A 23,859-nucleotide genomic window follows, 5' to 3' on the forward strand; every position below is an offset into this window, starting at 1 on the left:
GTAGACAGGGGCATGTCCTCCCTTATGCTTCCTGAAGTCAATGCAATCTCCTTCATTTTGTTAACATTGAGGGAGAGATTATTGTTGTCACACCAGTTCACCAGATTTCTATCTCATTCCTGTAATCTGTCTCGTCATTTTTGGATCCAACACACCACGGTGGTTTCATCAGCAAACTTTAAAATCCAATTGGAGGGGAATGTGGCCACAGTCATAAGTGTAGGAGTATAATAGGGGACTGAGAATACAGCCTTGTGGGGCACCAGTATTGAGGATAATCGTGGAGTAGGAACTGTCACCTATCCTCACTAATTGTGGTCTGTGAGTTAGGAAGTTCAGGATCCAGTCACAGAGGGAGTACCGAGGCCCAGGCCACAGAATTTGGAGATGAGATTCGTGTTGAAGGCTGAGCTGTAGTCAATAAATAGGAGTCTGACATCTATCTAAGTGTTCCAGCGTTGAGTGCAAGGCCAGGGAAATAGTGTCTGCTGTGGACCTGTTGCAGCAGCAGGCAAACTGTAGTGGATCCAGGGAGTCCAGGAGGCTGGAATTGATTTGTGCCATGACTAACCTTTCAAAGCACTTCATAATAACGGATGTCAGAGCCACCAGCCGACAGTCAATAAGGCATGCTGCTTGGTTTTTCTTCGGTACTTGGATGATGGTCGTCCAAGAAGCAGATAGGGACCTCACATTGTTGTAAAGAGAGGTTGAAGATGTCTATAAATACCTCTGCCAGCTGATCCGTGCAGGGTCCGAGTGCATGTCCGGGAACACATCTGGGCTAGTTGCTTTCCGTGGGTTGACATTCAAGAAAGCTGCTCTGACATCTGCAATGGTGATCCCAGATACAGATTCATCCAGAGCTTCCAGGGTAAAGGGCGTGCTCTCGCTGACCTCTTGTTCAAAATGGGCGTAGAATGCACTGAGCTCATCAGGGAGAGGTGCGTTGCAGCTGTCGATTTTACATGCCTTTATCTTGTAGCCTGTTATGTTTTGCAGACCTTGCCATAGTCGACGGGGGTCTGTGTGGCTAGCTTGGGACTCTAACTTGGTCTGTATTGTCTTTTGGCATCTTTGATGGATCTCCTTAGATTGTATCTGGCTTTCTTGTGTAGATAAGTGTCGCCTGACTTGAATGCCTCAGATGTGGACCAGCAAGCAGTGGATAGGTAACGGAAGAGATTGAACTTAAAACCTTACAGTGCAAAAAGATCATTGTACCAGTGCAGTCCCTTGGAAAGAGCTATTTATAAGAATCGTTTAGTCATGGTCAGTTTCAATCTGTTTTTATTTCAGATTTTCAGCTTCTGCAGCCTTTTGCCTTTATTTACAGCAGTTTGAAAGCAGCTCTTAAAAGTGCTGCACTTCATACCCAAAAATTGGCACCACCAACAGTGCAACATTCCCTCCATATTGCTGTTACGTCAACCTAGCTTATGTGCTAAGGCCACTAAAGTGGAGCATGTATCCACAACTTTGTGACTCGACAACGTGGCGGCATTCGACAGGGTACAGAAAAGATTCACAAGAATGGTTCCCGGGTTAAGGGACTTCGATTTAGAGGATATTAGAATTCAGAAGAAGCTGGGGTTGTTCTTCTACGAGAGGAGAGGGTTGAGGGGAGATTTGATGGGAGTATTCATACTCATGAGGGATCTGGACTGAGTAGATGGGGAGAGGCTGTTCCCATTAGTGGAATGATCAGAGACCAGAAGGCACAGATTTGGGAAGCAATGGCAACATGAAGAAAACTTTTCTCATGCATCAAAAGGGGTTTGTCATTTTCTCCCTGGAACTGTGCTGGAGGCAAATTCAGACATCAGATTCAGATGGGAATTGAATCATTATCTGAAGGGGCAAAAAATGTCAGGGCTCCTGGGAAATGACAGGGTGAGTCGTTCTTGCAGAAAGCCAGCACGGTCATGAAGGACTGTGTTTCTTTGCTGCATCCATTCTATGATTCTGGCCTCTTGCATATTCTTAATTTTAGTTGCTCCTCTATTAGCAGTCAATATTAGCTTTCAGACACCAAGGCGCAAGGTTCCAGAATTCCCTCCCTAAACCTCTCTACCATTCTACTTTTCACTGTCTTCCTTCAAGATCCTCCTTAAAACCTATCTCAACGACCAAGCTTTTGATTATCCATCTTGATGTCTCTTTCTATCCTTCAGTGTTAATAATGTTTTCATTGAAACCACTTCTGTTAAGCACCTCCAGACACATTGTTACATTAGAAATACGATATAGAACGAGATGTTGTCAACATCAGGTGAATCTATCAAAGGATATGTTTCCCTTTGACCCAAATTTAATTTTGTTATTTTTTGTGATGAAATCTGCAGCCAAGTCAATGGAATTAAGGAGAGAAGCCACCATTCCACAAAGATACAAAATGAATAGATTATGAGACAGCCCAAACGCCCTACTGCATAAAACTCACAGTGTGTAAATGACTCAAAATTCAACAGGAATTCAACTTGATAACATATGATCTATGGATTTTAATATAAAGTGCAAAGTGCAGTGGGCCTTATATTTTTATTCTGTATAATAACATTGCATAGTGAAATGTTCATAATTCTGAAAACGTTATTTTTTAATGATTGTATATAATTGTTATGAATTATGATTACTCATATTGTCATCACAACTCAACACGTCGCATGATGATTTTTTTTGATAAACCAATTATCTAAGTGGTTCTAGTAGGACCTGAACTGCGCCATCGGTGAGCTACTTACAAGTGATTGGGTGCCACTTGATGGCACGACTGATGACTTTTAAATGCACTTTACTGCTAATCAGCAGTCCTTAATGGGACATTAACTGGCTAGATTTGACTCACTTTGTGAACTGGACAATCTTCCATCCTGTCATATAAATACGAGCAACATAAGTACAGCAGGCTAAAGGGAGTACAACCTCTAGAGCATAGGTCTTACATAGAAACATTGGAGCAAGAGGAGGCTATTCGGCCCTTCGCACCTGTTCTGCCATTCATTATGATCAGAACTCCCACCCACCTGATGAAGGGATAGCCTGTTCCGAAAGCTTGTGACATTTGCGACAAATAAACCTGTTGGACTTTTAGCTGGTGTTGTGTGACTTCTTTCTGTTTTTACCCCAGTCCAATGCCAACATCTCCACATCATAGATACAATCAAGACAGATCCCACAGATTTCTCAGCAATCCACCCAGATATCAGTGCCCTCTGAGAGTAATCCAATCTCATTAAAAATCTGTTTCCCTCCTGAAGGGTTTCAAGTCTTCGCTTTCAAAGCTCTAGCTTCTGAATTCCTTCCAAATGTCACTCCAACTTGGATTTCTTTAACGACTGCTCAGATCCTGATGATTACGTTCCACTGGCTTCTCAAGATTGCCACTGACTCATGGGCATAACTTCAGCTCTTCAGCCATGCAGAGCAGAACACCACTACTCTTAAAGGTTATTTTGCCCCAAGGGCCCATAGCACGGAGTTACCAACTTGCTGCTGCCTTTTCGGCTCTCCAGGACACCTCCCAAGTCCTCAATATCTGCAGCCAGCCAACAGGGGCACTTGTGCTGCTTGCAGCCTCTTTTCAGCCTCACACCGCCCCAAAAACTTGCTGGTTTATCTTTCTAATAGTTTCCAGCAGCAGTCTCCCTCTCTGGGTTCCTTCTCTGTGTCCCAGTACTCCGCTTGTTATTGCGCCAAACTGGGTCCCATAATTGGTGTTTTTGTGCTACACAGATGCACTGCTCAATCCTGCAGCTATCAAAACACCCAAAACTGAGCATTCATGACTTGTCACCAACACATGTGCCAGAACCCTTGGGCCTACTGGAAAATGGAGTACTTGGCTTCCTCTGGAGTGTTACAAGTTCACTAAAACAGACTTCAAAATGTAAGCCCTCAGATTAGTGACTCAAACAAAAAAAATAGTGAGACATAGCAGAAGCACTTAAAATGAAATGCTTCCTGTTGCATAGATTCTCGATTTGAACTTCTGAAGCTAGCTACAAAGATCAGCAACAGAGAATACTCCACGACAGCATCATCATACTGTACTTACATAGAGCTTACAAAGTTTGCACCACACCACGCTTGCTGCCTTTTACCATGATGCTTACCTTGAATGGGTTTGGTGTATTCCTGAATCTCACAACGAGCTGCTCCTGTAGCCACATCCCAAACAATGATCTTTCCTACGGTGTCTGCAGATGCCAGACGCAGGGAATAGGGAGAGCCAATACTGTGGTGGTAGTTTTCTCTAGCCCACTTTACCTGCTCAAATTAAAGCAGACCCTAGAATTAGGCAAAAAAAAACCCTGAAAAATGTTAGAAATATAGTGCCTCAATCAGCATCTGTAGAACAGGTGAGTTTGAACATATTGGGTATGTAATTCATCAGAATTTAATTCAAACTTGTTAACCATTAAACATAGGTCCAATAAGCACTAAAGCAAAGGCCAACAGATTAAAAGCAAACACGCTAGGCGGAAAATGCCAGTTAGAGTCAGCGCCTGAAATACCTCTACATGAAACTACCTGTTCAGAACAATAAGCATTAATACATTCACCTAATAGGATCCTCCAACATCACCAACACTATGCTACAAGAGTTTAACAGCAAGTATGTTGAAAAATATTGAGGATTCTATAGGTCCTGTATTAATATTTGTGACCCACAGTTTTAAAGATAATTGCATAGACTTTGGAAATGTAGAATTAGCCTCTGGTGACAGTAGCATCTTCAGGATTCTAAACAAAGAACTGCCAGAAAGCAGGGTAGTTTAAAAGGGCCCAGTGAACCTGAAAGACCAGGGAAAAGGTAAGTGCATGGAATTTGGTGGGTCCAGTCGGGTTTGAAATGGAGAACCAGGCCCACAGACTGGCAAGTCCTATGATGTTGAGGGTCGGAGAATCCCACAGGTGGGGGTTGTTTACCCGCAGGAATGGGGAATCCATAATGCGAGAGATGTCATGTGGCCTGGATGTTTAAAATAGCTAAATTGAATATAGAAGTGGTTTTGTTCTTTCTAACTCTTTCACAGTAACTATTGGTGTAAAACTGGCAGAACCACCTGAAGTTAGCGATTTAAATCCCGTTATCAGGGTTCTCATCTTGGCACAATCATCCAAGGGAAGTTAGCGCTTCCAGACAAATGTCTGTGAACATTCGAGATTTATTTCCTTTATATCTTTGGGGTACCCTCCAAACTCCGATGCTGGGGAAAGAGCCAGGAAGTTTCAGGCCAATATTATATGCTCCTATGCAACATCTGACTACCAGCTAGAAAATAAAAGCCCACAGACTGTGTTAACATAGAAAGTAGCTTCCCATTTGTATAATTTTAAAGACAGAATGCTATTTGCAACCCAGGACGGGATATCTTCCAAGTTAGATTCTCACTTTCCCTGCAGTGATAGTCCATCATTTCACAACTCCATTCACACCCATAGCTGCTCTATTAATAGAAAATATGTGAGCAGCCTGGTGGATCTTGAAGCAGTTATCACCCCTACTCTCACTCCAAGCAAAAGTAAAGCAGAACACATCACATAAAAACAATTCTGACCAACATTACTTAGAACAAAACATTTACATCAGAACAAAAAAGCACTCCCACCTCCCAAGATCTAACATGCAAATTAACATCAATTCAACTAATAGAAAAATGCTAGCCCCTGTGCAGCAGCCAATTGGATTAATTACACAGATGGTACTGCCAGAAAGAAGTCTGAGTCTATAATTTGCAATCCCACCACATTTTTTCCACATTTAGTCCCCTTGAATTGGTTTAGTGAGAATGAATGTTACCCCTATGGTTGATAATTATACAAGTCAGATGTTGCAAATAAGGCAGGATCCCTTTCAGTCCTGACTCCAAAAATTGCATGGTACCCTTTGACTGCCTCAACATAGCATCCAGATATACAGCATTCATTTTTGTTGTGTTCTTTACTTCCCAAACAATGGGGCATGTATTTTCAGGATGGATTTTTAAGTCTCTAAAATCAGCTGGCCGTGGATGAGCAAATAATAAATCCTCTTTAGCCATAATAATGATCAAACCACGATTCTACAATATTTATTTTTGTGGAGATTCATCCATTTGTGAATCCTTCGCACCTTCACTAATGCTGACCAATTTCAAATTGGCGCATCAAAGATACCTTTCTAAGTAATATTACTTAACAGATTTCCCCCAGACTCCTTTAGCCACAAGCTAATAACTATGTTATCCTGATAGGCTCTCTTTCTCTGATCTTCAGCGGATACTTCAATACTGCAGATCCCCTTATGAAAGCAATTGGAGAATATTAAGATCTCTGATGATGGCACTCGTTAGTAGGATCCCACCAGATCCTCTCCAATTATGAGCCTCATTTTGGCTTAATGTTAACTACACTTTCCAGCATAATCATCATATTTCAGTGCACAAGTTAATAGCTTCGAGGACAAAAACAGCTATAGAAATACAAGCAAACTATTTTGTTACCATCTGCTGCTCATTTGTCACATCCTTCTACAAACTTATTCATTTCTCTCCAATCATGTGAATTAAACTGAGAACATCACAGATCATTAAAGAGCACAACAATCAGTCAAATCTATTAAATCACTAGCTTTGTTTGAATGACATGCATGGTGCAAAGTATCACCACTTGATGATATGCATAATTAAAATCTGATTAGCAGTTGATGAATGTTGACTGGTAATTTTTCAGAACAACGTTAACTGCTTACTGAGAGCTGCTAAATACTACAACAGAAGCAATCATAGAAGAATCATAGAATCCTACAGTGCAGAAAGAGGCCATTCAGCCCATTAAGTCTGCATCAACCACAATCCCACCCAGGCCCTATCCCCACATCGCTACATATTTTACCCACTAATCTCTCTAACCTACGCATCTCAGGACACTAAGGGGCAATTTTAGCATGGCCAATCAACCTAACCCGCACATCTTTGGACTGTGGGAGGAAACAGGAGCACTTGGAGGAAACGCACACAGATGTGAGGAGAATGTGCAAACTCCAAACAGACAGTGACCCAAGCTGGGAATCGAACCCAAGTCCCTGGAGCTGTGAAGCAGCAGCGCTAACCACTGTGCTACCGTGCTGCACTGAAAATGCTGGCAATCTGCATTTTTTAGATTTCAGCTCCAACTCAAAACACTCAGGAGACCAGGCATAATCTTTGGGATCAGGAATGGTTGGTAAATATTTCATGTCAATGGTGTAAAACATTAACGTTCCCCTCTCCAAAGTTGCTGCCTGACCTGCTCAATGTTTCCAGCATTTTCTCCCAAACACGAAATCCATGATCAGTTCCACAATCCAATAGTAAAATAAATATTCAATGGCACTAACAGAATTAATTACTGCAAATTATTTTATGCCTCATAAGTTCTGAAATTGAAAACAAAGGCCTGGATTCTGCTGAAATATTCACCCACTTCAACAGTGGATCTGTGAATAGATTTAGCAACTGTATATCTCCTTAGCCAATCAAATTAAAGAACCTGAATCAGAAACTGTAACCTTGAATATTTAATTCAATGTAAAAATCATGTAAGAGTTATTTTTTTCAATCTCCAACAATAATTAAAATCTGAAGGAATGAGACTCCATGTGAGCAAAAGTAATATTTTAGAGCCAGAGTGATTGTTTGGCAGTAATTTAAGACTTATCACTCTCCTAAAATTTCCCTCAGACTTGAATGGACAAACCCTGACTTTTACTGACATGTTCAGTGGGTATCTATCATGCGAAATCTCAACGTCTTTCAATGTTGAGTCTTCACCAAAGCACCGGTATAGCCGGGCAACTTGGACAGCAACTTCTAGATTTCTGCGTTTAACTGTGCACGTGCATACATCAGAAGTTGTCCAACTTACTCTTTAATAACAATAAGCAGTGTTGCAACTGGAGGACAGGGCTTGACCATTCAGCCCCTTGGGTTTGCTCTTTCATGCAACAAAACATTGGCTGATCTCCTATCTTAGCTACACCTTCACGCGCTAGCTCCATTTCCCCCAATTCTCATGGTATCGAAAAATATTTTGATCTCTGACCAATGTATTCCATGATTGATCATCCTGAGCACTCTGGGTTAGAGAATTCTAAAGCTTCACAACGCTTTAAATTAAGAAATTTCTCATAGAATACCAGAAAATTTATGACACAAGAGGTCACTTGGTCCCTTATGTATGCGCCAATCAAAAAAACAAGCCCTCCCTAGCCTAATCACACTCGCCAGCATTTGGTCTGCAGCCAAACTTTATCCCCATCCTATGTAGCTACCCTTTATTGTGCAATGGTGACCACTAGTTCTAGATTCTCCAGGCAGGAAAAACATCCTCCCAACATCCTCACGATCAAGCCCTTTAAGATTTTGCATCTCTCAGTGAGATAATTTTTCATTCTCCTAAACTCTAGGGAAAATGACAGAATCACAGAATGGTTATAGCACAGAAGGAAGCCATTCTGCCTGTTGTATCTTTGCTAGCTCTCTGAAGGAACAACTCACCTAGTGCCAAAAATCCCATCTTTTCCCCACAGCCACACAGATTTTTCCTTCTCAAACAATCCAATTCCCTCTTTGAAGGCCTGGATTGACCTTATCTCTACCATACTCTCAAGCAGTGCATTCCAGATCCTAACTACACACTGAATGAGGAAGCTTTTCCTCACCACTGCTTCTTTTGCCAACTATCTTAAATCCGTGCCCTCTGATTCCTGAACCTTGCAGCAATGGGAATTGTTCCTCTCCATCTACTGTCCCGAAACCTCATTATTTCGGACACCTCTAACAAATCTCCTCTCAACATTCTCTTCTTCAATTTATCTATTTAACCAAAGTTGCTCATCCTTGAAACCATTTTTGTGAATCTTTTCTGCACTCCCTGTAATGCCTTCACATCCTTCCTACAATACTGCATCCAGAAATGGATGCAATATTGCAGTTGAGGCAAACCATGATTTACACAAGTTTAACATAGCTTCATTGCTTTTGTATTTTATGTCCCTATTAACAAAGCTTAGGATACTGCATGCTTTATTAACCACACTCTCAACCTCGTGTGCCACCTTCAATGATTTATGCACATATGTTCTCACCAGTTTATCACTAGTGAAACTGAACAGTTCAAACAGATAAGTGGAAATGCTGAGTTTAAGGAGCACTGTGCTTTAATATTAGACTAAAGCTTTTCATGTTAAAAAAATTGCTAGAATGCTTCCTTTTAACACTTGCTGGCAGTGGGATCCAATTATTTGCTACTAATATATTAGATTGTAACAGGAGTGCATGTAATAAATTGGCCGACACACTTCAGATCTTCCTCTCTAAACGGTCAAGTTTTTAGCTGGAAAGAAAGGAAAAGAACTGGTATTATCCTTAATAACAGATCACAATATGGTCAGAACCTAACGCAAACAATGACCAATAGTGATTACCTTCACAACATTTGCTTTGTGCCGTTCCAGAACCTGAATTGTTTGAGACGTGCGTGGATCTATAATCAATACAAGTGAATGACAACCATGGGCAATTAAACCTTGCCAACCCCTAGAAGAAAAAAAGTGCAGTTAATTATTTAAAGATAGAAAACAACAGTGTGTATAAAACATACCCATAAAAACTTTCTGCCAATTCAGAAACAAAGCTCTTATACCTCCAAATTAAGCTGCCAATCAATAGTATACCAAAAAATAAAATATATAATTGCCTGAATTCAATAAAAATGACTGTATGGATATCAAAAATTTGTTAAGGTTACTATTCTGGTTATGGTTAACACTGCTGCCTTACAGCACCACAGTTCAATTCTGGCCTCGGGTCACTGCCTGAATGAAGTCTGCACGGGTTTCCCCCGGTGCTCCGGTTTTTTTCCATAGTCCAAAAGACATGCTGGTTAGGTGCATTAGCCACGCTAAAAATTCTCTCTCAGTGTACCCGAACAGGTGCCAGAGTGTGGCGAATAGGGGATTTTCACAGTAACTTCATTGCAGTGCTGATGTAAGCCTATGTGTGACACTAATAAATAAACTTTAAACTGGTTTCTCAATTACCTTTAGGTTGTAAGTTACAATATATAAATTAGAGCTGAGTATGAAGATCATTATTGAATGGTGGAATGTATGATCTACTCCTGCTCCTATTTCTTATGTTGTATGTTGAATTATAGATGCCACACTTATCCAAAAAACATGCCCAATATAACAAGTACAGCCTGGTTAACCTCAAGTTGTGATGTGGGTATGCCGGCGTCGGACTGGCGTAAACACAGTAAAAAGTCTGACAACACCAGGTTTTAGTCCAACCTATTTATTTGATAATATTCTCACAAGCTTTCGAGGGAACAGCCTCTTCGTCAGGTGAATGGAGTGTTCTGGCCTCAGACAGAGCATATAAAGCACAGACAGTTTAGAGATTACTGATTAAAATGCGAATCCTTACACCTAACCTGCTGTTCAAGACCTGAAGTGGCTGACAATGTGACTGGTTCGAACAAGACTTCTTCACTGCACAGAATCTTCAACCGATGCTGTACACTAGATACATCGATGACATTTTCTTCCTCTGGCCTCACGGTGAACAATCACTGAAACAACTATATGATGATATCAACAAATTCCACCCCACCATCAGACTCACCATGGACTATTCCCCAGAATCAGTTGCATTCTTGGACACACGCAACTCCATTAAGGACGGTCACCTCAGCACCTCACTGTACCGCAAGCCCACAGACAATCTCACAATGCTCCACTTCTCCAGTTTCCACCCTAAACATGTTAAAGAAGCCGTTCCCTACGGACAAGCCCTCCGTATACACAGGATTTGCTCAGATGAGGAGGATCGTGACAGACACCTCCAGACCCTGAAAGATGCCCTCGTAAGAACAGGATATGGTGCTCGACTCATAGATCGGCAGTTTCGATGCACCACAGCGAAAAACCGCACCGATCTCCTCAGAAGACAAACACGGGACACAGTGGACAGAGTTCCCTTCGTCGTCCAGTACTTCCCCGGAGCGGAGAAGCTACGACATCTTCTCCGGAGTCTTCAACATATCATTGATGAAGACGAACATCTCGCCAGGGCCATCCCCACACCCCCACTTCTTGCTTTCAGACAACCACACAACCTCAAACAGACCATTGTTCGCAGCAAACTACCCAGCCTTCAGGAGAACAGTGACCACAATACCACACAACCCTGTCACAGCAACCTCTGCAAGACATGCCGGATCATCGACATGGATACCATCATCACACGTGAGAATACCATCCACCAGGTACATGGTAAATACTCTTGCAACTCGGCCAACATTGTCTACCTGATACGTTGCAAGAAAGGATGTCCCGAAGCATGGTACATTGGGGAGACCATGCAGACGCTATGACAACGGATGAATGAACATCGCTCGACAGTCACCAGGCAAGACTGTTCCCTTCCTGTTGGCGAACACTTCAGTGGTCACGGGCATTCAGCCTCTGACCTTCGGGTAAGCATTCTCCAAGGCGGCCTTCACAACACACGACAGCGCAGAGTCGCTGAGCAGAGACTGATAGCCAAGTTCCGCACACATGAGGACGGTCTCAACAGGGATCTTGGGTTCATGTCGCACTATCTGTAACCCCCGTGACTTGCCTGGGTTTGCAAAACCTCACTTACTGTACTGTCTGGAGACAATACACATCTCTTTAAACTGTGATCAGTGCTCCTACCACTCACATTGTCAGCCACTTCAGGTCTTGAACAGCAGGTTAGGTGTAAGGATTCGCATTTTAATCAGTAATCTCTAAACTGTCTGTGCTTTATATGCTCTGTCTGAGGCCAGAACTCTCCATTCACCTGACGAAGAGGCTGTTCCCTCGAAAGCTTGTGAGAATATTATCAAATAAATAGGTTGGACTAAAACCTGGTGTTGTCAGACTTTTTACTGTGTTAACCTCAAGTTGCACAGCTCACTGGGAAAAAAATATTTTTCAGACAGCTTCTTGTCCTTGATTCTGTCCATGTCACATGCATGCTCTGAGCGCCACTGTCTTGGGCAGAGTACTAATTGGGAGCTGCCAATGTAGGGCAGGAGTAGATTGCACTCTAAGAGATATAGAACAGTCAAGTGCGGCTTGTAGTCAGCAGCATCTATTTTATACTGCGAACTCCAAACTGCTGAGAAAAAGGAACATGTATTCATAGAAGCATGAACTTTGCTCACAAGCAGTATATTTCAAATGGTTTCCTGAACATTAAAAAATAACTGGTATTACTTAATGTTATAGGGTGGCCAGTAAGTTCAAAGGAACCTTGAAATGTTTTTAAACCCAGCTTGACACCACACCGAAATCAGACTCCTGAAAGGGTTAATAATCACTCAAGTTTAAAAATTACATAAGCTGCAAGATCGAGAAAACCACAGGTTTTGACTGAAATAGACCCAGATAAGTGTCAAGGACCATAAAGCTACACACAAGGCCTCCACTGAATTATGCACTGCTGCAGCTTTTAGTGTCTGTTCTAACAAGAGACAATTGGACAGGGGAGTTGATATGCCAAAGGTTAGATAGATAACTTCATAATTATGTGAACAGAAATACGTGCTTGTGATATTATAATTAGGTAGACATGCACAAGTTGTAATTGGACAACTGTATCCTTATGTCACCTTACGATAGCTGAGAGTGGAAAGAGGTTTAGCTTCTGTGCAAATGTACATCTTTGATTGGTCCATGATAATTTATTATTACTGGATCTTAACTATAAATGTCTATGTAATTCCTGGATTGGGGCCTCTCCCTAACGAACCACTAGTTGGAGCACTGAGGCCAGCCCGTACTACAGTTTGGAAGAAAGACAGTGCCTGAAATTCCAAGAGTCTTCATCTGATTTTCTTGAGAATGAGTGAAGTACACCATAGCCAAATAGTTGTATTTTTCTCCCTAACAATCCCACATGAGGTTAATTCCAAGTAGTGCCTGGTGGCTCCTGAGCAACAGCATTGCAACTCAATGCCTTCCTATCAGAATGAGACCTGGCACCTGCGTTTTTCCTTCCTTTTTGTATGACTGCAGGCAGAGACTTTCTTTATTGCACTATCAAGAAGACTGCATCAGCATCTTAAGCCAGCACCGCTAATTCAGAGTTCCACTTATAAGTGGTGGTGAACTAGCACAATCAGCCCCTTAAACCAACACTTCTTCTGTCCAGTTTTTGGAGTTCACAATATAAAACAGGTGCTGCTGACTACAAAGCATTCTTGGCAGTTTCATGCGTCTTAGAATGCAACATAATTTTGATATTGATCTCTCATAGTCAAAATCATTGCAAAGTCCTAAGCACTGTTTCAAATGACGCCTGAATTTCCCATATCCTCACTCAAAGTTACCAATAAAAGGACGAGAGCACAAATCTCTCTCCACTATGCAGATATCTAATTCTGAGCTGACAACAGATAAATTAATTATCACCACAGTGGCATAAGTCAACATTAGAACTTCTGTTTGGAGGGCCCAGAAGTTATTTGGTGAAGGGCAAATAATTTCTGACACTAACTACTGATAGAAGAAAATGTAATTGCTAGATTTATAATACTCTACAGGTTAAAGTCAGGTCACCATTTCAATATAAAGCTGGCTAATAGGTTTAAAGCAATACAGCTTACAAAAACAGAAACAGAACAAAAAGAAAATTGCTGGCTTCACTTCACAGGATCTGACATTTAAAAGCTCCAGAAATGTTACAGGAGTTTGCAAGATCAGAGTGCCACTACTCAACAGTTAAACAATAAGCTCCCTGCATTAAAAGGACTAAAACTGGAAATCTAATTACAGCCTTTTGGAAGGACATTTTGAAAAAAAAAGTTCTATGAATAAGTATTTAGAAGTCATACAACAAAATATTCAGTGACTCGACATTTAATGTCTGCAACTACTAACAGACTATGGAAAGACATTTCGCTTGCCACACTGCATCATCACAGCAGATTTTGCTGTCCAAATAATGGTGAGACCAATAATGATACAACAGCTTCAGAGAAGGGAAAAAAGCATTTTTTTTTGGTGAAAATCCCAAAGTTCCTGCCCTCTCCACCAGTAGGTTTGCAAAACATAAGAACATAATACAAGAACTAGGAGTAGGCAATTTAGTCTCCAGAGCCTGCTCTGCCATTTAATACAATGATGGCTGATCTCATCTCATCCTCAACTCCATTTACCTGCCCATTTACCATAGCTCTTCAAATGCTCACTAATTAAAAATGCGTCCACCTCTTCCTTAAATTTACCCATTGTTGCAATATCCACATAGCTCTGGACTAGTGAATTCCACAGACTCATGACCCTTTGAGAGAAGTAATTTCTCCTCACCAAAGCTTTAGGATAAGGGGTGGTAAATTTGAAACAATAACCACTTGATCTGGATTGCCTTACAAGAGGAAACATCCTCTTCACGTCTACTTTGTCAAGTTCTCTTATCATCTTGTATACCTCAATTAGATCTCCTCCCACTCTTCTAAACTTCAGGGAGTATAGGCCTGAACTGTTCACTCTCACTTCGTAAGACATACCCTTCAACTTTGGAATCTACTGAACCTCCTCCAATGCAACTACATCCTTTCTCAAGTAAGGGAGCCAAAACTGTACACAATATTCTTAGTGCGGTCTCACTAACGGTTTGTGCAGAAGCAATAAGAACTTCATTACTTTTATATTCTACACTTTTCGCAACAAATGCCAATATTCCATTTGCTTTTCTTATTACCTGCTGTACCTGCATGCTAATTTTCTGCGATTCATGCACAAGGACATCCAGATCCCTCTGTACTGAAGCACTCTGAAGTTTCTCTCCATTTAGATAATAATTTGCCTTTCTATTTTCCTATCAAAATGGGTAATCTCACACTTATCCATGTTAAACTCCATCTGTCGAATTTTGACCCATTCACTTAACCTATCCGTAATCATTTGTAAGTTTCTTATTTCATTGTTGCAACTTACAATCCCAATTATTTTAGCGTCATTTACAAATTTGGCTATGGTATCCTATCCCTGCATTCCAGTCATTAATATAGATTGTAAATAGCTGGGGCCCGAGGACCAAACCCTGTGGCACCCCACTTGTTATATCTTGCCAATCGAGCATTCTACTGTATGGTTCACTAAGATTCGCATTCCAATCATTATTTTGTAAATTGAGTTTGTATCTTTATATGCCCTGTTTGTGAATAGAACTCCCACTTATCTGATGAAGGAACAGTCCTCCGAAAGCTAGTGGCTTTTGCTACCAAATAAACCTTTTGGACTTTAACCTGGTGTTGTCAGACTTCTTATTGGTTCACTATCAGCATCTATCAAATACCCTGAGATTACACGTATTTGCACAATAATACAAACTAAATGTGCCACAGATATTTAAGGCTAGTAATTATAAGCAGGGGTTAACAAATTAACAAATGTTAATGGCTGTTAATCAAGCCCTCTGAACACTGGAATTATTATTTGATTTAAAATTAAATGCAAGTGTGAAATATCGAGGTTCAATTGCTTTTAGCAGATGATAAAAATGTCAACTTTAATTTATTTTTCTAACATTTCTTCTGTCGTTTTCCTCTCTCTCAGACATTTCAAATCTCAACCTTTCTTCTCATACCTGATTTGACATTAAATTCACTCCTGTCAATTCACCATCCTTCCCAGTTCCTCTGCTATTTATTTCTCTATATAAATCTCACAAGTTGCTGGAATATCCTGTTGTGTCGGGTCACAGATGTCCTTTTTCAATGCTTCTGATACTTTCATCAGCTACGTGGAAACAGTTGTTTTGAGTTGAAGGGTGCAAGGGCCAAGCAAACGAATGACAGATACCGTTGGATATTCTGCTACAGCAAGATTTGGTCCAATAAATGTACCACACAACTTAAAAATAATTCTTAATCATCAAATTTCACATTTCATTTGCAATTAGAATTAAATTGCTGTATCATTTTCAATGTCAATTATCAGCTTCATTAAAAGTTGAGGTCAATAATTCCAAAAGTAATAATCTGCAACATAAAACTCAATGTTTTAAACTGGATATTGGATATTTTAATCAGAGACAAATATATCTGACGTAGATTGAGGACACAATAGATGCTTTAAAGGTATGAAAAAGATGACAGCAATGGTAGTTTTCTCTAAATTCAACACACAAAATTATCTCCCTCAATGTACCCGAATAGGCGGTACAGTTTGGCAACTAGGGGATTTTCACAGTAACTTCATTGCAGTGTGAATGTAAGCCTACTTTTGACTAATAAACTTTATTTTAAATTCTCATTTTATTTTTAAATGGTATTAATGGCAACAATTTTTCTTGAAAAGAACAACATCTTACCATCAGCATTAATTTTTAAAGATTGTGAGACATTCTATTCCATATAACAAGCAAGAAATGACCACAATGATAGTTATTTCAGCATTTTTCTGTCTTCTAAATTAGTCTTGAACACGAGTGAAGATTGGCATTAGCATTCCACCACAATTTCTTTTCTATATCTTCATGGAAAAGAAAATCATGCAGAACCCAATATTCCCTTTAATTTTTTTGTTGTGCACGGCCTGTTATTTCAATACATGGTACTTTTAAATATATTTTGTGGTGCCATTACTTTCAACAGGACAATGTGTCAGCTGCCTGCCTGATGCACACACATACGTACTTGGTGGGAACAGTAACAGAATGCAAAGCAGCCTGCCGAATCTTTGTTCCTCCAACTCTGGCATATATTGTGTGTCCATGACTCCTTTTGCTGCACCATTGTTGGCAATGCTCCGAGTTCCAAAATTCCCTTCCTAAATCTAATGGCCTTGCCACCTCCCTGTCTCCTCCTCCTTAAAACCTCTTCTTTGACCAAGCTTTCAGTCACGCCACCAATATCTCCTTAGAAGGCTCAGCAGTAATTGTTTCTCCCCATTCTTGGAAAATGGACGAGAGTGGCAAGGCCATCATTTCTTGCCCATTTCCTAGATGCCCTCCAAAAAGGTTACATGCCTAATACAGGCAGGCTATTCTAAATTCACTGAATCGGGAATGGTCATTTGGTTTAGTGATGGAAGACTGAGGGATAAGGAGACCAAAGAGATTACAGGTTGTGATGAAATACGTTCTCTTGTTGCTAGGGTTACAAAGTGACGAATGGATGTCCAGTTGAGATCTGCTATATCTGTTCTTAATCTGTTCCACTTGCACAGTTGGTAGTGCCATATGACACAATGGTGGGTACCCTCAATGTGAAGATAGGATTTGTACTCTACAAGAACTGTACAAAGTGGTCATTCCCACCAATGCAGTCATTGACATGCAGCTGTGGCCTCAGAATGGTACCCATGTCCTTCAGGACTCAGCCAGCTCTCTCCATACTAATGAGCTCTCATTATTTGGTGATAGACATTGACGGAATCCACCCAGAGTATTTTCTGTGGCTTTGCCACTCTCAATGCTTTCTCCAAACGGTCTGTATGGTGTTTGCATATTCTCCATATGTCTACATGGGTTTCATCCAGGTGCTCTTGTTTCTTCCCACAGTCCAAAGATGTGTAAGTTAGGTGCCTTGGCCATGATAAATTGCCCTTTAGTGTCCAAAGATGTACAGGTTAGGTTAGCCTTGCAAGATCTCAACAGTTTACCACTATAGCTCACATCTAGCAGGGCTGGGAAAGGATGGTGAAGGAACCTGGAAATTTAGATATTTTTGTCAGGTGGCTGTTGATTAGTCTGTCAAGCAGATCTCCCAATGTTGGCACAAGCTGCCAGATGCAAGGAAGACTCTATAGGATTACGTGGGCGAGATGTACCTTCAACATTCCTAATTCTCTTTTTACTTCACAGCCAAATTGACCATCAAATGTTATTCTTATTCATTTTAGTAATTTGAAATAACTGATTGGCATGTTAAAATGTTTCAGGATGCAGTTAGAGTCAACCACATTAGTTTGGGACTGGAGTCACATCCAGGCTCCAGGGAAGGTTGGCTGATTTTCTTCCCTTAAGGACATTAGTCAATCAGTTGAGTTTTTGCGACAATCCAACGTCTTGATAGTCATTAAGCTTTATTTATTCGATTTTAAATTGAATACCCCTCTTTGAAATACCATGGAGTGTTTTTCCACATCATAAACAGTTCTTCAATGCAAGCTGTCAATGTTTCACAGCTAATGAAATACTTTTGCCGTGTAGCCACTATTATAAGAGGGAACGACAACAGCCAATTGTATAAACAAGGTCCCACAAACAGCAAGGAGATAAATAACCCAAAAAGGATGATGGATGTACATGAACTTTCAAAAGACATTTGAAAGTGCACTGCATTATCAAATTGTAAGCAAAATGACAGCCTGGGGAGTAAAGCTATAAAATTATCTAAAAGGAGTGAAAACAGAGTAGTTGCAAAGAATAGTTTTCAGACGGGACAGAGTGCATACTGTGATGTTCCCCTGAGGGTCACTATTGGTCTAGTGATCTTTTTGATATATATTTATCAGAATTGGGATTTTTGACCCACTCTCCTCTCTGTACCCATAGTCACAGAATCACAGAATGTTTACAGTGCAGGAGGAGGTAATTTGGCCTATGACATCTGCACTGGCTCTCTGAATGAGCATTCTGCCTAATCCCATTCCCTTGCCTTATCCCCGTAACCTGTACATTCTTTCTTTTCAGATAGCCTTTTGAATATTTCAATCAAACCTGCCTCCACCATCCTCTCAGGAAGTTTGTTCCAGAATCCAAGCACCCTCTGGGTGAAAACATTCTTCCTCACATCACTTTTAATCCTTTTGCACATTATTTTGAATCTGTGCCCTGTAGAGGTACTCCTGGGTGAGAACAGTTTCTCCCTGTTTACCTTGTCTATATCCCCCAGCATCTTGAATACGTCTATCAAATCTCCTCTCAGCCTTCATTTCTCCAAGGAAAACAGACCCAACCTCTCCAATCTACCTTCATAGCTACAGTTGTTTGTCCATTGAATCATTCTCGTGAATCTCCTCTGCAGTCTCTCCTAAACCTTCATAACTTTCCTCAAGTTTGGCGCTCAGAATTGGATGCAGAACTCAGGATGAAGTCTAACTCGTGCTTTATACAAATTCATCATGATCTCCTTACTCTTGTACTCAACATCCCTGTTAATAAAACCAGGGTGCTTTATTAACTGCTCTCTCAACTTGCGCTGCAACCTTCAATGACTTATGTACAAATATACGAAAGTCCCTTTGTTCTTGCACCACCTTAAGAGTTGTCCTTTTATTTTATACTGTCTCTCCACGTTCTTGTATATTATATATACAGTATATATAATCTCCATAGTCCTGTATCTTACCCTTCAATTATTTATTCCATTCCCTTTCAAAGTTAGCACTGAATAGTTTCCACTGCCCTTTCAGGCCATGCATTTGAGGTCACAGCATTTATGACACATTAAGAAAAAAAAATCTCATTTCATCTCTGGTACTTTACCTTAAATCAGTGCCTTCTCATTACCAATCCACATGCCACAGGAAACAATTTCTCCTTATTTACTCTATCAAAGTTAGACATCATTTTGAACACCTCTATCCAATTTCCTCTTAACCTTCTTTGCTCCAAGGAGAACAACCTCAGGTTAGCCACATAACTGAAGTCTGTTAATCCCAGTATCAGCTGTGTGTACCTCTTTTGAGCCCTCTCCTAAGGCTTTGGAACCCATCCCTGTGGGCATCCAGAACTGAGCTGAGGCCCAACCTCAAAACTATATTTTTCTCAGCAATCAGCCAAGCTTTACTAAACACCCATCATTTCTCACTGGTTGAATGTTATTCCAAGATTCAAATTATACTAAATAGGGAGTTCTAAGTATTCATGAGAAAAACATTAAATGGAGAGTTTTGCACTGAATAGAAGGACATCTTTTATTTCTTCAGGCTGAAGATCTAAGAATATCCTGAAACAGATGTGTTTTCTTAGGTATTTGCGATGAAGCTAATACAGTTTGACACTTGAATTATGTCTGCACACTCAAGTTTAACAAAAGAGCTAGAGGCAAGATTTTGTACCTCACTTGCTTATCACGAAAATGAAGCCCTTTGCTGATGTTATATATTTAAAAGGGTTAAACAAAGAACAAAGAACAACCCAGCACGGGAAACAGGCCCTTTGGCCCAACGAGCCCGCGCCGCCGCATCCTCCTACACCTATTCTACTCTGCGTGTCTACGAGTGGAACCCCTAACTTAGCCAGATTCAGGGGAGAATAGTGTCAATTTGGTAAACCAATCAGCCTAAGAGCACATCTTTGGGGTGTGGGAGGAAACCGGAGCGCCCGGAGGAAACCCACGCAACCACAGGGAGAATGCGCAAACTCCCACAGACACAGGCCCAAATCCATGTTACACGATTGCTCCCAGAGCCGATCACATGATTTGATGGTGCAGCTATTAGGGTGTTGCCATAGGCTGCTGTTTGCATTCAGGTTTATATTCTGCACAGTGTTAAAAACATCTCTTTCAATAAAACCTGTTGTGTTAGTTTGAATCTACTCGTGCAAACCACGCCTTTTCTTAAAACCCATGACCCCTAACATAATTAGGACATTACAGTTGTAGTACAGCATTTATGTTTTATAAAAGGGATTTGTGAACATCTTTTAAAAAAATGGCCAAAAGGTGCAAATAAGTGTCAACCATGGTTCTCACCTGAATCAGAAGGTTCCAGGTTCAAGTCTCACTACAGGGTTTGAGCACAAAATTCAAGGCCGATGCTCCAGTGCAGCATTTTTGCTGTCTTTCAATGGGATTTCAAACTCAGGTTCTATCTACCTGCTCAGGTGACACTTTAATCGAAGATCACCAGGGAAATTGTCCCTGATGTCCTGGCCAATGTTTATCTCTCAATCAACATCACAAAAACAGATGACCTGGTCATCATCACATTGCTGTTTGTGGGAGTTTGCTCTGTGCATGAACTAACTGCCATATTTCCTACATTACAAGTGACTACCCTTCAAAAATACTTCATTAGTTACAATGCTTTCAGACGTCCAGCAATTATGGAATGTGCTGTATAAAAATGTATTTTTTTTTTACAAACAGCTATTTTAGCATTTATGATTTCTGTTCAAAAAATTCAAAAATTTCCTTTTATCTTATATTTGATTTAAATTAATTTCTGAAATCATGTATCATTAGTGAGACCACACCTGGAGTATTCTGCACAGTTCTGGTCTCCTGGAAGGATATAGTTGCATTGGAGGTAGTTCAGAGGATGTTCACTCGATTGATTACAGAAATGAGGGGTTTTTCTTAAGTAGAGAGATTGAGCAATTTAGGCCTTACTAACTGGAGTTTAGAAGAATGAGGGAAGATCTAATTGAGGTATATAAGGGAATTGACAGGTTAGATGTAGAGAGGATGCTTCCTCCCATGGGGAAATCTAGAATGGGAGGTCATACTTTTAGGATAAGGAGTAGCAGATTTGAAACAGAGATAAAGAGAAATTACTTCTCTCAAAGAGTTGTGAATCTGTGAAACCACTTCAGTGTGCAGTGGACGCCTGGACATTTGAGCAGAGAGACAATTTTTAAAGTAGTAATGGGTTGAAGGGTTATGGAGGACGGGCAGGAAAGAGAAATTGAGGCTGAAATGAGGAAGTATAGATTGGGTGGATTCAGAGGCTTTTTCCCAGGGCTGAAATGGTTGCTATGAGGGGACACAGGTTTAAGGTGCTGGGGAGTAGGTACAGAGGAGATGTCAGGGGTAAGTTTTTCATTCAGAGGGTAGTAGGTGAGTGAAATCGGCTGCCATCGGTGGTGTTGGAGGCAAATTCGATAGGGTCTTTTAAGAGACTTCTGGATGAGTACATGGGACTTAATAGGATTGAAAGTTATAAGTAAGCCTAGTAGGTAGGAATATGATCAGCACAACTTGTGGGCTGAAGGGCCTGTTTGTGCTGTAGTTTTTCTATGTTCTAACATAAGAACTAGGAGCAAAAGTAGGCAAATTCAGCCCACTCCACCATTCAACGAGATCATGGCTGACCACTCCCTGGACTCATCCACCTCACCATTTGTTCCCCATGTCCCTCTTTATGAGATCAGGCATGATCGTATTGAACCACAGGGCAGACTCGAGGGGCTAAATTGCCTGCTCCTAGTTCTTATGAGTATTGGAGAATCAGGTTTGCCATTTGCTTTATACAACCATCACTTACAGGACAGCATAAAGCAGGACATTCAAATAAATGAGGTGCTGAGCTGATAAATCAGGAGCTGCTCAAGTAAAGGTACTGAGTGTGTGTTAGGTGCAGGCTCAGTCAGGTTGTGCTCACACAGCTGAGTGGCAGGCCACAGAAAGATACAGCCTCTCTGCTCTCCCTCACTCACCAATCCACTGCCCCCTTGTTCTGGCCGTTCAAGGTTCCTGTTAAAGTCCTGGCCGACAGTTTGATGTTCACCATGAACTGCATCGTCTCTCCCGGCCGCTGATTTTGTACAAATTGTAATCACCCTCCCCGTAGCCGCCCCCAACCCCGCAGAGCAACAAGTCTCTCCCGTTGCTCACAAGGACGCCGGCTTCCGGGAGGCCATGTAAACAGGAAGGGAACACACATCTCCGTGCCCCTCTCCACTCCGCCCTCTGCTGCAAACCCGCACCAAGGTTCCGGCCTGGAGATGTCCCTGCCCTGCCACCCCCAGCATTGGCCAGAGGGGAGAGTGGATCTGTTCAGTGCAGATCCCTTACTGGGACTGGAAAATCTCTCACTGGGACTGGAAAAGTTTTCATCGGGACTGGAAAATCTCTCACTGGGACTGGAAAAGTTTTCATCGGGACTGGAAAATCTCTCACTGGGACTGGAAAAGCTGAAAGCTTCAGCTGAATTTTCTGCTCAAAAAGAGTTGGCAAAACTTCCCATTCAAAATGCAAACTAACCATTTGCCCCAATTGAAAAATGTACGGTTAGATGACTTGGCCATGCTAAAAAATTCTCCCTTGGTGTGCCTGAGCAGGCACTGGAGTGTGGCGACTAGAGGATTTTCATAGTAACTTCATTGCAATGTTAATGTAAGCCTACTTGTCACTAATAAATAAACTTTTATTTATTTAATTGCTTACAGCTTAAGTTTATTTATTAGTGTCACAAGTAAGTTTACATAAACACTGCAGCAAAGTTATTGTGAAAATCCCCTAGTCGCCACACTCTGTCACGTGTTTAGCTACACAGAGAGAATTTAGCATGGCCAATGCACGTAACCCCAACACGTCTTTCAGACTGTGGGAGGAAACCGAGCACCTGGAGGAAACCCACATAGACATGGAGAGAATGTGCAGACTCCCCACGACAGTGACCCAAGCTGGGAATCAAACCTAGGGCTCTACACTGTGAAGCAGCAGTGCTAACCATGGTGCCACCCATAAGCAACTTTGCGTGAGCAAATATGTGCGGTTAAAACCCGAAGTCTGGAAGTTATTGTTTGAGTTGCCTTTCTCCTCCAGGAGCTGTTAGAACATCAAATGCATGTTGTTGTATTTGTATGACTGTTACTGACTAAATTCATCAGAAAAAGTTAGGGCTTGTCCACAGAAGTGTAAGTGAAATTTTTAGAGTGTGTCTGATCAGCCATAATTACTTCCAAACTGCATATCTGGCATTGAAATTTTATTTTCAAGAACATCAGCTTGTATATTTTTGAGACTCAGCCACCTGAAAAGGGATACTAATAAACTGATTTGCCTGGATTCCAAGGAAACCTGGACTGAAACTGTGGAAACCAAAACTTTTAGGGAGATTGAACCTTTTAGAAAGACATGTAAAAAGACATTGAGATATCAGAGCCCAGTAGCTGAAGA

At 41.1% G+C, this 23,859-nt stretch overlaps 1 protein-coding gene across 1 annotated transcript in view; it reads right to left on the minus strand.

Annotated features, from left to right (window-relative positions):
- wdr11 (WD repeat domain 11) overlaps positions 1-22,592 on the minus strand; it is a 117,387-nt gene extending 94,795 nt beyond the window's left edge. The window contains exons 1-3 of the mRNA XM_080205739.1: positions 22,395-22,592; positions 9,452-9,563; positions 4,116-4,269 (exon numbers count right to left, since the gene is read on the minus strand). Of these exons, the coding sequence (XP_080061865.1) occupies positions 4,116-4,269; positions 9,452-9,563; positions 22,395-22,477 (349 nt within the window). The 5' untranslated portion in view covers positions 22,478-22,592. The remainder of the gene's footprint in view (positions 1-4,115; positions 4,270-9,451; positions 9,564-22,394) is intronic.
- Positions 22,593-23,859: the final 1,267 nt, after the last annotated feature.

This window comes from Carcharhinus amblyrhynchos, chromosome 17, assembly GCF_965287045.1.
Source record: "Carcharhinus amblyrhynchos chromosome 17, sCarAmb.v2.hapA, whole genome shotgun sequence".
NCBI classification, from domain to species: Eukaryota; Metazoa; Chordata; class Chondrichthyes; order Carcharhiniformes; family Carcharhinidae; genus Carcharhinus; species Carcharhinus amblyrhynchos.